Source organism: Physeter macrocephalus, chromosome 9 (assembly GCF_002837175.3).
Source record: "Physeter macrocephalus isolate SW-GA chromosome 9, ASM283717v5, whole genome shotgun sequence".
Taxonomy (NCBI): domain Eukaryota; kingdom Metazoa; phylum Chordata; class Mammalia; order Artiodactyla; family Physeteridae; genus Physeter; species Physeter macrocephalus.
This window is the reverse complement of record NC_041222.1, coordinates 100659725-100676243: the sequence shown is the minus strand read 5'-3', so window position 1 is coordinate 100676243 and position 16519 is coordinate 100659725. Positions and strand designations below refer to the sequence as shown.

Sequence of the window (16519 nt, the reverse complement as noted above, 5' to 3'; positions counted from 1 at the left end):
CAGCAGAGCATTTTCCTCTGGAAACAGACCAGCTCCCTTGAGAGCAGGGGACCCTGAGGTCACTGGGACCCTTCCCTCTGGGGGCAGGTCCATCTTTCTGCTGGGCTTTCTGTCACGTCCATGGATATTCTTTCGTTGGTGATCCTGCACTGGCCAGACCTGCTTGCCAAGCTCTCTGTCTAGCAGGAAGACTCAAGGGCGCCCCCTGCTAGCTTTACTGAGGGGTGACCTCTCTGGACACAGTCGGGGGGCCTGAGGACAGACACCTGCGGGGTGGGCTCCCCCTTCGCCCTTCACCTCTCCTCTATCCTCCCTTGCTCAGGGAGCCCTGGCCCCGAATCTATTGCCCCCGCAGCTACCCACCTGCCCTGGGCCCACCCCTCCAGTCCTGCCCCCGCCCCCCATGCTGGAGCCCTGCCCCTTAGCCCCATCCTGCAGTCAGACACACATAGGTTTGAATTCTGGCTCTGCTGCTTACAAGCTGTGTGACCCTGGGGAAGGTAGTTAACCTACCTGAGCCTCGGTATCCTCCTGGGTAAAAGAGGGACACGAAGAAAGACAAAGGGACACGTGCGGTCTCCTGCTGGGAGGCCATGGTCCACACCGGCTTCTGGTGCCGGCGTGGTTCTCCCTCTTGAGCTGGTTGGTGGCCACACAGGACTTTGCTTTATAATTATTTATTAAACTGTACATTTTTATTTTATGCACTTTCCTATATGTATGTTCTATCATACAGTTTCCAAAAAAAAAAAGCTTTTTAAAAAAGTCAACCTATAGAAAAAATATCAGGGGCTAAATAAAGGCTAGTTTAGTTACCCCCCAGTCCCCACTGCCAATACCATTTCAGTTCTTTCCTTTCTCAAAAATCTTTTTGATTCTCAATTATCACAAACCCCTGTCCCTTCCCAGCCAAGCTCCTAAAATGACTGCTCTGAACCTGTCCCTCCACTTCTCTCTCCCCGTGTCCTTTCCATGAGCCACCGTGGGTGTCGGGCTGTGCCCTGACAGATCTGATCACCCACCACGTTTCTGAGGGACTGGACCATTGCTAGCTGCCAGAGCCATGGGCAGGGTCTCCTTCCCCACTGCAGGGAGCCTCACCTCCCACCAGTCAGCCTCGTCCTGGCGCACAGGGGCACGCCCCAGGTACAATCCCAGGTGTGAGGTTCTGTAAATGGCCCAAAGCAGTGTCACCTGCCCTTGCACCGGAATTATCTGGGAGTAATTCACCCACTTGAGGAAAGACACCCCTTCCTCAGCCCCACCCCTGAAGAATCTGCCAGGAAGAAAGCTCCAGAAAGAGAATCCTTATCCACCAAGCATCTACTACACGCCAGGCACTTCTCCTACACCAGCCTATGTAATTCGTCTCCCAGTCCTATGAAGCTGGTGCTGTGATGGTCCTCGTTTTGCAGGTGAGGAAACTGAGGCACAGAGGAGGTGAGTAACTTGAAGTGGGTCACGTGGGCGGGACGGTGGAGACAAGATCTGAAACCACGACTGTGGGGCTCCCTTGGCCATGCCTTTCTTGAGACCACTCTTTCCCATACATTGCTAAGTTAGTTTCTGGTAGTTTCTCCAAAATGCTCATGTGCACGCAAATTACCCGGGCTCTTGTTAATTCAGACTCGCAGGTCTGGGGTGGGGCCTGAGACTCTGCATTTCTATCAAGCTCCCGGGGATGGTGCTGCGGTCCATGGACCGCACTTGCTACTTTGAGTAGCAAGACAGGAGAGCAGACAGAAGTGAGCATAAATGTGACCCAGGGAGTCACTGGTGTCTCCCTTAAGGGTGAGTCAGCTAAGGTGGATGGACTGAATGTTTGGGTCTCCCCAAAATTCATATGTTGAATCCTAACCTGAGATGTGATGGGATGAGGAGGTGGGGCCTCTGGGAGGTGATTAGGTTAAGAGGATGGAGCCCTCACGAGGGGGATTAGTGCCCTTATAAAAGAGACCCCAGAGGGATCCCTCATCTCCACCCTGTGAGGACACAGCGAGAAGATGGCCTTCTCTGAACCAGGAAGCAGGGCCTCACCAGACACCAAATCTGCCAGCACCTTGATCTTGAACTTCCAGCCTCTAGAACTGTGAGAAATAAACATCTATTGTTTAAGACACCCAGCCTATCACATTCTGTTATAGCAGCCTCAACGGACTAACACAGGACAGGGAAACGGATGATCCGCCCTCAGTAGTAGGTCCTCAGCCTGGAGGTCCCCTCACCACACTGCCCAATCAGACACAAAGCCCAGACCTCTGCCTACTTATCACAAGGACTTGGGACCTTATCATTATATTTGTGATGGTGACCTGTGATCAGTGATCTCCGATGATATTACTACTATGACTCATTGAAGGCTCAGGTGATGGTTAGCATTTTTTAGCAATAAAGTTTCTTTTAATCAAGGTATGTAAATTGTTTTTTAGATATGATGCTATTGCACACTAAATAGACTACAATATAGTATAAACATAACTTTTATATGTACTGGGAAACCAAAAAATTCGTGTGACTCGCTTTACTGCGATAATCGCTCTATTGTGGTGGTCTGGACCAGAAGCCGCAACATCTCTGAGGTCACCTGTATCAGTGTCTCCCCACCTTTTCACCTGTGGCATACAGAGAAGGTGATAGAACTCGTGCCCCGTGCTGGAGCACAGGAGATGGTGCTGCCACTGGGGCAAAGCCCTCGCCCGAGGGTCCCCACGGGCCAAGGGCATCAGGGTCTCTGCACACAGCACCCAGAGAGAAGCCCTGGGTGGAGATTCTTAGACTCCCCTTCAGGACGCTCGTTTCCCACACATTTTACTCATGCTCTGCTCATGTGTTTTGTTCACAGGCACATTTGCAGATTAGTTCACGGTTCAAGTTGTTCTCTGACCAGAGGTGGGTACCCGGTGACCCCTGCTCCCTGGGACTCGGCCCGTTCGATCTGATCCCAAATTGCTGGGTCGCATCCACGGAACCTGCCCCCATCCCGTCAGAACCGGTGCTACCCTTTCTGACCTAGTTATTTGGTCTCATTTCCCAACAACAACAAGCGTGGCCTCCTTCCCTCCCTCTTGTGAAATTAGTTGCACAAAGAATGAGAAGTTGGGGCCTTGCATGTCTCTAAGCTCCTTAGGTATGATTTTTGCCACAAATCACTCCTGCAAACTGGCCCAGCCAGCCTGACGCGCTTTCCAGAAGGCACCGTCCACGCTTCTCGGCAGATGCCTTTCGAGTCTTGACCATGTGCAGAACTTGCTTCTCTCTTCCGGGGCTGCAAGGCAGGAACACTGGTGTGGCATCCTTGCAAATCTCCATAGTATGACATGGAGCTGGCACAGAGCTGGGGGCCTCGGCAGCTTTGACGGCGCATAGAATTTCTGAGCCTGCACACGCTCAGGTGATCGCGGTCTCTTCTCCACCCGTGCAGCCTGCCCCGTCACAAGCCAGGGACATTTGCCAAGCGCGGGTTCAGAGCTTCCTGCCCAGGGATATGATGCTGTACCCCTACACACGGCTCTGGTTTCTGGAAGCACAGGCCCTGCCAGGGTTCCCGCCAGTGAGAATGAAATGTCCATGGGGCCGAGATTTGAAGAACAGTGGCTCTTACTTGACAACAGACCCCAGAGGACCCTAGACGGGGAAGAGTGGCTGCCCTTGGATCCACTGACCCAAATAAGTACTGCGGGGCCTCGGGAGGAGGGAGGATGAGGAGAGACGTCAAAGGGGCCTGTTGAGACGAGGCCAAACACACCTGGCACCTCAGCGATAAGGTGGCATCCAACCCCCTCTCCAGGAGCACTGCCAGCTTCACGTGCCCCGGCAGTGTTGACCCTGGCAGGAGGGGAGGATGCGATCAGCTCACAAGGTCCGAGCCAAAGGGGCCTATCAAGATGAGGGCCAAACACACCTGCTGCCTCAACGACAATGTGGCATCCAGCCCCCTCTCCAGGAGCACTGCCAGCTTCACGTGCCCCCACGGGCCAAGGGCATCAGGGTCTCTGCACACAGCACCCAGAGAGAAGCCCTGGGTGGAGATTCTTAGACTCCCCTTCAGGACGCTCGTTTCCCACACATTTTACTCATGCTCTGCTCATGTGTTTTGTTCACAGGCACATTTGCAGATTAGTTCACGGTTCAAGTTGTTCTCTGACCAGAGGTGGGTACCCGGTGACCCCTGCTCCCTGGGACTCGGCCCGTTCGATCTGATCCCAAATTGCTGGGTCGCATCCACGGAACCTGCCCCCATCCCGTCAGAACCGGTGCTACCCTTTCTGACCTAGTTATTTGGTCTCATTTCCCAACAACAACAAGCGTGGCCTCCTTCCCTCCCTCTTGTGAAATTAGTTGCACAAAGAATGAGAAGTTGGGGCCTTGCATGTCTCTAAGCTCCTTAGGTATGATTTTTGCCACAAATCACTCCTGCAAACTGGCCCAGCCAGCCTGACGCGCTTTCCAGAAGGCACCGTCCACGCTTCTCGGCAGATGCCTTTCGAGTCTTGACCATGTGCAGAACTTGCTTCTCTCTTCCGGGGCTGCAAGGCAGGAACACTGGTGTGGCATCCTTGCAAATCTCCATAGTATGACATGGAGCTGGCACAGAGCTGGGGGCCTCGGCAGCTTTGACGGCGCATAGAATTTCTGAGCCTGCACACGCTCAGGTGATCGCGGTCTCTTCTCCACCCGTGCAGCCTGCCCCGTCACAAGCCAGGGACATTTGCCAAGCGCGGGTTCAGAGCTTCCTGCCCAGGGATATGATGCTGTACCCCTACACACGGCTCTGGTTTCTGGAAGCACAGGCCCTGCCAGGGTTCCCGCCAGTGAGAATGAAATGTCCATGGGGCCGAGATTTGAAGAACAGTGGCTCTTACTTGACAACAGACCCCAGAGGACCCTAGACGGGGAAGAGTGGCTGCCCTTGGATCCACTGACCCAAATAAGTACTGCGGGGCCTCGGGAGGAGGGAGGATGAGGAGAGACGTCAAAGGGGCCTGTTGAGACGAGGCCAAACACACCTGGCACCTCAGCGATAAGGTGGCATCCAACCCCCTCTCCAGGAGCACTGCCAGCTTCACGTGCCCCGGCAGTGTTGACCCTGGCAGGAGGGGAGGATGCGATCAGCTCACAAGGTCTGAGCTTCAAGGCAAGGGCAGAGCGGCTGATAAGCAAAGTAGGGCCTGAGAACCGCGCCAGGCACAGGCACACGACCTACCGTGCTATTCTCTGGCCGACCACAGCTGGGGCTATGGAGGATTGCCCGGCTCAGGCCTGGTACCGCCGGCGCGGCTGGGGGGTGGGGCGAAGACGGCCAGCCCAGCCCCCAAATGTGCCCCCAAACGTGAGCTGTCTGCATTTTCCTCCAAACGTCCACGTGAGGATCCCCTCACACCATGGTTCTCTACTCTTTTGGGGTAGAGGGGGAGCCTTTGAGAATCTGATAAAAGCCAGCGCCTTTTGCCCTGAAAAACGTAGCATCTAATGTCAGGCTGAGAGTTTGGTTTTCCATCCCTCTGAAACCTGGTTGATAGATAGATGGGAGGATGGGAAATCTACTTGGAGTGTGGGGAGAGAAGCTGCCTCTGAGGCCCCAGAGGAGTGGAGGGGAGCAGGGAGAAGTGTTAGCTAAGGTTAAACCCCGAGGTGAAAGAAAAGACGGGAAGCATGGTCTCTCAGAGATGGCTGATGGAGTAAAGGATGCCAGATCCCAAATGGGTGGAGTCAGATGTTAGCAGAGCATCTTCAGCGTCCTGACCTGATCACCTGGCCAGGGAGAAATCCAGCAGGAGCCCAGGAACGTAATTCATGGGAGGCTTTGGGAGTAAACTGCAAGTCTCTCCTCACCCTCATGATATAACACATCATGATGAACTCAGGGTGCTGGACAACCGTCAAACTTGGTCATTGCGGCAGAGTCACGACGAAGAGTAGCTCCCGCTCGTCGCAACTAGAGAAAGCCCGCGTGCAGCGACGGAGACCCAACGCAGCCAAAAATTAATTAATTAAAAAAAAAAACAAACAGATTTGCTAACGCTCCCTGAGATCATAAAGCTACAATTTCAAGTGTCGGGTGTCACCATTTAAAAAGCACTGCAAGCAACACCGTAGGTGATGCGTAGCAACCACAGGATGGATTTTGAATGCCCTGGTGTTATGCGCAGGGGTCCTTGTGGTCCGGGATAAAATTTCCACATTAACAGCAACACACAATGGATGAAAAGAATGCCGCATCTCAAACAAATTGGAAGAAAAGATCGTTTGCTCTTGATTTGTTAGGGGACTACAAAAGCCAACGTTCAGCAGTGAATTTGAAGTGTGTGTAACACTCATGAAACGTGAAGGTAATGGGGAAAAAGCTCATTTCTTGGTTTATAGATGAACAAATTTGAAACACATAGCTAATGTTAAAAGTAGGTATTTTACCATCTCATCTGCAACCCTAAAAGTTAAATGTTTTAAGTTGGGCAGAAAGAAAGCTTTTGGGAGGATCTTCCTTCACATTGGAAGAAGAGGCATTGTCTGTTCAGTTTAGTCTCAGTATAGTCAAGCACACTTGATATTAAAACCATAAAAATTGACGAGATCATTCTATTTTCAAAAAAGCAAGTACCCTAATTTATCGTAATAAAATGTGATTAACAAACTGAATTACTATCTTCACGGGTGGCTTACGGAACCAAAGCACTGAAGTTAGAGGCAGTTACCATTAGATTAGTCTGAGATTTAGTACCTTTCTTACATTAATTCAAATCTATTTCAATTAGAATCTTAAGGTTATCCAGCAAAAAATAAAGTTTATATTCCCAAACTTTTTTAAAAAATCAAACTTTTAAATACATGTAAACTATATCTTACTACGTAAATATGTACCTAGGGCTGCTGATAGTAGAGCAGAATTTCATGGTCAGTTAATTCAACACTCTCAATAGGAATTTGACTATGTATGTAAAATTAAGAGGCAAGGAAAATGTTTATACCTTTTGACCTAGTAGGCATACTTCTGGGTTTCTAAATAAAGCAATTAAATAGTGGAATGATTGCATAATTATGATATTCCACTCAACGAATTATTACACAGCTATTTTTAAATGGTAAATATCAACACTACATTTAAGTTACTTGTAACACATATGAGAAGACTGGATGGGAATATTAAAAAAGCAGCTAGTACGTCAGGCGGCAAAAATTGCAAGTGACTCTTCCAAAACTTTCAGCAGTGTTGTCTTAGCACTACCTTTATAGTAAAAGAAAAAAATTTGATTATCTAATACCATGTTGTATAGGCATACAGGGAAAAACATAGGCACACACTATACTGTTAACATTAGTTATTGATTGGGTTTAGAGGAGAAGACAACTTTTTTCATTATGTATCTTTTAATTTTTAAATGCTTAATAGAAACATTTTTAAATAAAAAAAATTTTTAATGCCTCTTGAAAACACTCATGCCCTTACCATAAAATACAATAACAAATTGGCAATCTGGCCTATATGAGTTAAAAAAAAAATAGTATTGGCACCCAGCCCCGTCTACAGTAAGTATCCTAAACGGTGCAATAGTATTCGTTGCCCAGAGCCTGCTTCTTGATTTTAAACAGTACACCTTGATGGCAGCCATGGGCTGTGCTGTTTGTGGAGTGACACAAAGGCGCCTCATGGCAATGCCAAATAGAAAACACACCAGCAAATCTAGTAACCACACTGGTAGCCTGTAGAAATCCTCAGGATGAAAAACATCAGAGCAAGGTCAACCTTTGCATTCTTCTTTATTTAAAAATCAAAAAACTATTTTTGTGATGTAACCCACACTTTCCCCTTCTAAGTAGCTTTTCAGATCACTTTCAAATTAACTACAAAAAACCCTTTCTCCCAACAGAAAGGAAAGCTTTTATAGTAAAGTATTGAGTCATCTCCTGGGATCCCAAGATATGCACCCGATATTGAGTATCTGGATAGAAAGGGCAACTCTAATTTTAGTCTTAAAGTGCAAAGCTGTCAGTGACTGAGAATCACCTATGTAATTTGAAGGATTCATTTGTTCTTTCATGCTTCTTTGAGGTTCTCCCGGAGGTGCATTTATAGATTTAGAAGGATTAAAGGAAGCCAGTCTAGAACAAATCCCTCCAGAGGGCCCCAATTACAAGGTCATGCGAGGAACCTGGTGGAAATTCTGGAAGACTAGGGTGTAAGGGACAAAGGGTCATTCAATTCAGTTGCTTCTTCCCTTCACATGGAAGGAAGGAATTAATTTCTGTTCCTTTAAGATAACTGAGAATAAATTAAGAGAACTTAAGAACTGTTTTTCAAACTGAACAATTAGAAATATTGTTTCTAATGAGCTTCAAAACCAAATTATCTACTCAAGTATTCATAACAGCATTTATTCCTAGAAACTATAAAACGTGCAAATAACCTAAACATCCCTCAACTGATGAACTGACAATGTCGTACATTCACACAACGGAACACTGTTTAGCAATGAAATAAAGCATTGACACATGCTACAACATGGATGAACCTTGAAAACATTATGCTAAATTAAAGAAGCCACTCACAAAAGACCACATATTGTAATGATTCCACTTATGTGAAATATCCAGAACAGGAAAATCCATAGACACAGAAAGTAAATTAGTAGTGGCGTAGGCTGGGGAAGGTTTTTTTGTGAGATGCTGAAATGGCCTAAGATTAGATTATAGTGACGGGTTGCACGATTCTGAATATACTGCGAAATCACCAAACTGCAATCTTTAAATGAGTGAATTTTATGGTATGTGAAACATATCTCAATAAAGTTTTTAAAAAAAAAGACCTTAACACCAGCTGTTTGGTTTTAGCAAATAAAACATACAAATGTAAGCTTAATTATACTAAGTAGGGAAGGAAACTGTATCAACATAACTATTAAATAATTCTCTAGAAGTTCAAATCCCATTACGCCTCCAAAGAAAAAAATTCACGCTTCTAACGAGCAGTTAACAAGTTCCAAATGCATAACACTGTCATTAAGCAGATAGTAGAAATGCCTTTTAATCCTTGACAGCTGTGTCCATGAGATCCATGATTGATTGACTGGAGTTTCACTTTCCAGTGATTTCAGGGGCAGCACATCGTGAGGTAGCTGGAGAAAGTAAGTCTATATATTTAGACAGTAACTGCTTCAGAGGGTTAGCGTAGCTTTTCTGAAGGCTCATCTAAGAGTGTACAGAAAGGCTGTAGTAAGGAAGCTCTCTTTAGAAACTCGCGTTTGGAATTGGTCCAAATTAGGGGGCCGAAGCTGGAGGAGAATAACCAGTGGTCCTTCGAGATTCCCATCTCTATCAATTGAGTCCACCTGAAGGGGTGGAGCCCAGAAACCTGTATATTTAGACAAGCTCCTCCGGAGGCTGACATGGCAGGTAAGGGATCACAGTCCCGGTCACCACCCCTCAGCTCACCAACAGGAAGGCAATCGAAGTAAGAGTTTCGCTCGCCTTTACCAGTTAGATCATCTCTTTTTTTTCTTTTCTTTTTTAAAAATTTTATTTATTTATTTTTGGCCATGCTGTGCAGCATATGGGATCTTAGTTCCCTGACCAGGGATTGAACCTGCACCCCCTGCATTGGGAGCGTGGAGTCCTAACCACTGGACCGCCAGGGAAGTCCCCTAGATCATCTCGATATTCTTAGTTTCCTACCAGTATATCTTCTTACAGACAAATAAATTAGAAGTGATCATTTTTTTTTGTTTGCTTTGTTTTCTTTTCTTTTTTTGCGGTATGCGGGCTCTCACTGTTGTGGCCTCTCCCGTTGTGGAGCGCAGGCTCCGGACGCACAGGCTCAGCGGCCATGGCTCACGGGCCCAGCCGCTCTGCGGCACGTGGGATCTTCCCGGACCGGGGCACGAACCGGCGTCCCCTGCATCAGCACGCGGACTCTCAACCACTATGCCACCAGGGAAGCCCTAGAAGTGATCATTTTTGACACGTTAAAAATCTCTTGAACAGGGACTTCCCTGGTCGTGCAGTGGTTAAGAATCCGCCTGCCGGTGCAGGGGACACGGGTTTGAGCCCTGATCTGGGAAGATCCCACACGCCGCGGAGCAACTAAGCCCGTGCGCCATAACTACCGAGCCTGCGCTCTAGAGCCCGCGAGCCACAACTACTGAGCCCGTGCACCTAGAGCCTGTGCTCCGCAACAAGAGAAGCCACCGCAAGGAGAAGCCTGTGCACCGCAACGAAGAGTAGCCCCCGCTCGCCGCAACTAGAGAAAGCCCACACGCAGCGACGAAGACCCAACACAGCCAAAAATCAATCAATCAATCAGTCAACAATCAATCAATCGTTGTGAACATTGTGAACGTTGTGAACATGGGATTAATACATCAGGCATTTTTTTATGTTCTGATGGGATAGTAAAGAATTCTTTTAAATTGGGAAATTATCTTTGATAGCCTTTAAAATGTAATCTTCAGTCTTAGTCAAGAGAATAATGGAGTCTTAGGGGCGATATTTAAGTTTAATTTAAAACAAACATCACATACTTCTACCTTCTCGGAAATGGTTGCTTCATCTTAACTAAGGAAATGGAAAACTATTATGACTTAAGTCTTCCTTCTGTGATTTGTGTGTTTGGACAAGTTTAGGCAGACAGCAAAAGCTCCAGAGGTCCTGCCACCAAACCTACAGCATTGAGAAAATGCTAAAGCCAAGTCAATTCTCCGTCTGGCAGTTCCATATGAGCTGCGAAAACTCAGTCCAGTTAGGGCTTCAACTCCACGTCATCTAGATTCCTCGGGGTCTGGAACCTCGGGGTTGTTTTGACTTTCCCTGGACAGCCGCCCAGGACTCACGAGCTCCTCCTCCGGCCCCTTCAGTTAGCCTGGGCAACTCTGCTCTCGGAACCGTGGAAGTTCAACATCGTCGTCACCAGCTCCGGGAGGTCAAAATCGTGCTTCCACCCCCAGTCCTTCCGGGCGTTGCTATCATCAAAGTTCATGGGCCAACTATCGGCTAGGACAAGATATGGAAGAGGAGCTTAAGTTACTCAGGCTCTAGATTTGCAAAAAGGTCTAGAACATTTTAAATAAAGGATTATCATCCACGAAAGAAATGTCCTATTTGAAATCCCCCCTTGAGCAGAGCAGAGCAGCTATTACGGGCACACACACAGTCACCTTCTTAGATTAGAAGTCTGTCACCTCGGAGGAAAGTCTCATGCAGACTTGGAAGGTGGGACTGCTATGCTCAGATGGCACTCACACAGGGGCACAGTCACAGCCTTTGGGAACCCAGGGCTGCTCTCATACTACACCAGCTTGTTTTACGTTTCAACTGGCAAATGGTGAAGTGCCGACAAGCTGTTTATTTGGATGGTTCTAGTCCACCCACTTTAGACATCATTTCCCCAAACCGCAGCATCTGCTGGCTCTGGTGCAACAGCAGCTCCTTCTCCAGAAGGTGTCGGGCCCCTTGGGAAGGTGCTGAGCTCTCCTTATCCTCCTCCGTTTATGTTCTCAAGGACTTGTGGGGCGGACTGAAGATTAATTTTGGCTTTCAGGGGTTCTGCAATGGTGTACCAACCTATGGCCTGTCGGACAGGATCCACGTTGTAGGTGATCTGGAATTCTGGAACGTGCTTGAGAACCTCCTGGGCCAGCTCCGCGGGGGTGAAGCTCATGGCATTGACATTGTAAGTCCTCATGGACAGGGACTCTGCCGGGGCCTCCATGACCTCCAGGGTGGCCCGGAGGCAGTCATCAATGTACATCATCGGGAGCCTCGTGCTGGGTTTCAGGTTGCACTCAAATCTGCCATTCTTGACGGCGTCATGGAAAATCTGGACCGCGTAGTCTGAAAGAGAATCTGGTCTGTGGGTCTTCTCCTAACAAAATGATGAGTGAGCCTCTTGCATTAAGGCAGTGGTTCTCAGATGTCTTAATCTCAGGACCTCTTTATGTGCTTAAAAATCACTGAGGATCCCCAAAGAGGTTTTATTAAGGTGAGCTGTAGCAACATCTACTATATCAGAAATCAACTGAGAATTTTTAAAAAATTTCTGCATTTTAAAATGACAATAAACCCACACATTCACATGTATAATATTTTATGTGAAAAAGAACATATTTTCCAAACAAGAGAAAATTTAGTGAGAAGAACAGCGTGTTTTACATTTTGAAAACCTCTCTACTGCCTTAATGGGCGACAGCGGGAATCTCTGCTTCTGTGTTCAGTCCACTGTGCTACACACGTCTTGTGGCCTCTGAAAAACTCCATGGTGTACTTGTAAAGGAGAGTGAAAAGGGCAAATAACATCTTAGTACTGATATGAAAATTGTTTTGACCTCCTGGACCCCTTGAAAGGGTCTCAAGGATTCCCAGGGGTTCCTAGTGCATACTAGGAGATGCACCACATTAAGGCAAAATTTTTTAAAGTAACCAAAACCAAAGGCTCCTTTAAAATCCCTCAAATTTTAATTGAAGATATTCAAAGAAATGGGAAGATATCCCATGCTCTTGGACTGGAAGAATTAGTATTGTTAAAATGGACATACTACCCAGAGCACTCTACAGATTTAATGCGATCCCTATCAAATTACCCATGACACTTTTCACAGAACTAGAAGAAATCATCCGAAAAGTTATATGGAGCCACAAGAGACTCAGAATTGCCAAAGCGATCCCGAGGAAAAAGAACGAGGCTGGAGGCACAACCCTCTTGGACTTCAGACAATACTACAAATCTACAGCAAAAAAACCCCTTGGATTTTGTCAAGTATCTTTTACATTGTATCTCAGAAGCCCTCCTATGGGAGGGATCTCTAATGTGGGAGTTACTGAATACAATGCATGCTCAAGTCCAAAGTGATAACAAAAACAGTGTGGAAACAGTAGGGAGGGTCCTCAAAAAACTAAAAATAGAACCACCATATGACCTGGGTACATATTCGAAGGAAACGAAAACACCAATTCGAAAAGATACACGCAGCCCGAAGTCCCTTGCAGCACCATTTACAATAACCAAGACATGGAAGCAACCTAAGTGTCCATCGACAGATGAATGGATAAAGGGACTACCATATGATCCAGCAATTCTGCTTCTGGGTACATATCCAAAGGAAATGAAATCAGTATCTTGAAGAGATGTCTGCACCCCCATGTTCACTGCAGCATCATTCATGACAGCCAAGACGTGGAAACAACCTAAGGGTGCATCAACAGATAATGGATAAAGAGGTTGTGAGATACACACACACACACACACACACACACACACACACACACACACACACACAACGAAATACTACTCACTCATAAAAAAGAATGAAATTTTGCCATATGCAACAACATGGATGAACTTGGAAGGTATTTTGCTTAGTGAAATAAGTCAGAGAAAAACAAATATATGATATCACTTATATGTGGGATCTAAAAAATAGACAAACTAGTGAATATAACAGAAAAGAAACAGACTCCCAGACATAGAGAACAGACTAGTGGTTACCAGTAGGGAGAGGGAAGTGGGGAGGGGGAAGATAGGGGTAGGGGATTAAGAGGTACAAACTACTATGCATAAACCAAATAAGCTACAAGGATACATTGTACAGACAAGGGAATATAGCCAATATTCTATAACTATAAAGGAATACAACCTTTAAAAACTGTGAATCACTATGTTGTACACCTGAAACTTATATAATATTGTAAATTAACTATTCCTCTTAAAAGAAAAGAATGAAGTTAACCAGGCCTGGTGCTCCACTCACCACTGAATAATACAGGCTCCTAAACAAGCAAGTAAGTAACCAACTGCACTAGAGATGAGCAGTAACCCACTCTCATTTTGGGGCCAGCTTTTCTGAAATAAAAACTAAGACAATTTGGATAAACAGTAATAAGCACAATAACAAGAAGAGCAGGAGCAATGCTTATGTTCTTTCTAAATATGCAATGCAGAGTCCACTTTAATAGAACTCTCTGTATTAAGAAACAAAGGTATATTCAAAGAAAGAGGCTTTTCTTTTCTGGCCGCACCATGCGGCTTGTGGGATCTTAGTTCCCCGACTAGGGACTGAACCCAGGCCCACAGCAGCGAAAGCGCCGAGCCCTAACCACTGGACCGCCGGGGAATTCCCAAGAGCTGATTTCTCATTTGGTGTCTTCCTACATTGTGGGTAACAAACTCGAACGTCAGTTTGACTCCGGCACTGTGGGTGGCCAATCCCACTGGACTTACAGCATCGGCATGAGTTTAAGTTTAAGTCAGTAGGGTTCAATGAGCTTCTCAGATGCACTTCCCAGAAAGGATGCAAAAACTCTGGTCAGCATACAACTAAAAAGACAACAGGTCCATCTCCACTTTGCCCGGCCATTAGAGAGCTTATCTTACGTAAAAAAAGAAATCGAAAATAGCACTTACCAGTCGTTCCTCCTCCAGGTTGGGAGTCAGCAGAAATGATTCCAGGATATCTCAGGCATCGGAAATCTAACCCATACCGGTAATAATAATACTACAAAAAAAAAAAAAAAAAAAAAAAAAAAAAAGATCCTGCATGTTGTAACGAAGATCCCGCGCAGCCAAATAAATATTTTTTAAGTGAAAAAAAAAAAATAAATAAATCCTCCTCAAGGAAATGAAGACTCTAGAATTGCTAAGAGGCACTCGTTTTTCTTTAACAAATAACCCTGACGTTTTTATCTTCAAAGAATCGTCATTCTGGTGATAACATCACTAGATAACACCGTAAGTAAATAACAGATCAGCCGACAGGAAGGATTTCCAGCCTTTCTTTGGAAGGGAGACCCTGCTGATAGTCCTGAAGGAATCTCCACAAGCCTGTCCTGCCATATGCAACAACATGGATGAACTTGGAAGGTATTTTGCTTAGTGAAATAAGTCAGAGAAAAACAAATATATGATATCACTTATATGTGGGATCTAAAAAATAGACAAACTAGTGAATATAACAGAAAAGAAACAGACTCCCAGACATAGAGAACAGACTAGTGGTTACCAGTAGGGAGAGGGAAGTGGGGAGGGGGAAGATAGGGGTAGGGGATTAAGAGGTACAAACTACTATGCATAAACCAAATAAGCTACAAGGATACATTGTACAGACAAGGGAATATAGCCAATATTCTATAACTATAAAGGAATACAACCTTTAAAAACTGTGAATCACTATGTTGTACACCTGAAACTTATATAATATTGTAAATTAACTATTCCTCTTAAAAGAAAAGAATGAAGTTAACCAGGCCTGGTGCTCCACTCACCACTGAATAATACAGGCTCCTAAACAAGCAAGTAAGTAACCAACTGCACTAGAGATGAGCAGTAACCCACTCTCATTTTGGGGCCAGCTTTTCTGAAATAAAAACTAAGACAATTTGGATAAACAGTAATAAGCACAATAACAAGAAGAGCAGGAGCAATGCTTATGTTCTTTCTAAATATGCAATGCAGAGTCCACTTTAATAGAACTCTCTGTATTAAGAAACAAAGGTATATTCAAAGAAAGAGGCTTTTCTTTTCTGGCCGCACCATGCGGCTTGTGGGATCTTAGTTCCCCGACTAGGGACTGAACCCAGGCCCACAGCAGCGAAAGCGCCGAGCCCTAACCACTGGACCGCCGGGGAATTCCCAAGAGCTGATTTCTCATTTGGTGTCTTCCTACATTGTGGGTAACAAACTCGAACGTCAGTTTGACTCCGGCACTGTGGGTGGCCAATCCCACTGGACTTACAGCATCGGCATGAGTTTAAGTTTAAGTCAGTAGGGTTCAATGAGCTTCTCAGATGCACTTCCCAGAAAGGATGCAAAAACTCTGGTCAGCATACAACTAAAAAGACAACAGGTCCATCTCCACTTTGCCCGGCCATTAGAGAGCTTATCTTACGTAAAAAAAGAAATCGAAAATAGCACTTACCAGTCGTTCCTCCTCCAGGTTGGGAGTCAGCAGAAATGATTCCAGGATATCTCAGGCATCGGAAATCTAACCCATACCGGTAATAATAATACTACAAAAAAAAAAAAAAAAAAAAAAAAAAAAAAGATCCTGCATGTTGTAACGAAGATCCCGCGCAGCCAAATAAATATTTTTTAAGTGAAAAAAAAAAAATAAATAAATCCTCCTCAAGGAAATGAAGACTCTAGAATTGCTAAGAGGCACTCGTTTTTCTTTAACAAATAACCCTGACGTTTTTATCTTCAAAGAATCGTCATTCTGGTGATAACATCACTAGATAACACCGTAAGTAAATAACAGATCAGCCGACAGGAAGGATTTCCAGCCTTTCTTTGGAAGGGAGACCCTGCTGATAGTCCTGAAGGAATCTCCACAAGCCTGTCCTGCAGTGCAGTGTTGGGAAGAGTACAGGGAAAGATGGTGACTGTGATATATCAGATGAAGGATCAGAAACCAGCTAAAATGTGCTATAGAGTTATAAGGACAAAGCGTATTAAAAAATAAAACCAAAAAGATGTCTGAGAGGGCTTCCCTGGTGGCGCAGTGGTTGGGAGTCCGTCTGCCAATGCAGGGGACGCGGGTTC

At 45.8% G+C, this 16519-nt stretch overlaps 1 protein-coding gene across 1 annotated transcript in view; it reads right to left on the bottom strand.

Moving 5' to 3' along the window:
• Positions 1–8700: 8700 nt before the first annotated feature.
• The window catches only part of LOC102981942 (L-threonine 3-dehydrogenase, mitochondrial), a 21367-nt gene continuing 13548 nt past the window's right edge, over positions 8701–16519 (bottom strand). Inside the window, exons 7-9 of the mRNA XM_055087352.1 lie at positions 15897–15987; positions 11551–11820; positions 8701–10980 (exon numbers count right to left, since the gene is read on the bottom strand). Of these exons, the coding sequence (XP_054943327.1) occupies positions 10841–10980; positions 11551–11820; positions 15897–15987 (501 nt within the window). The 3' untranslated portion in view covers positions 8701–10840. The remainder of the gene's footprint in view (positions 10981–11550; positions 11821–15896; positions 15988–16519) is intronic.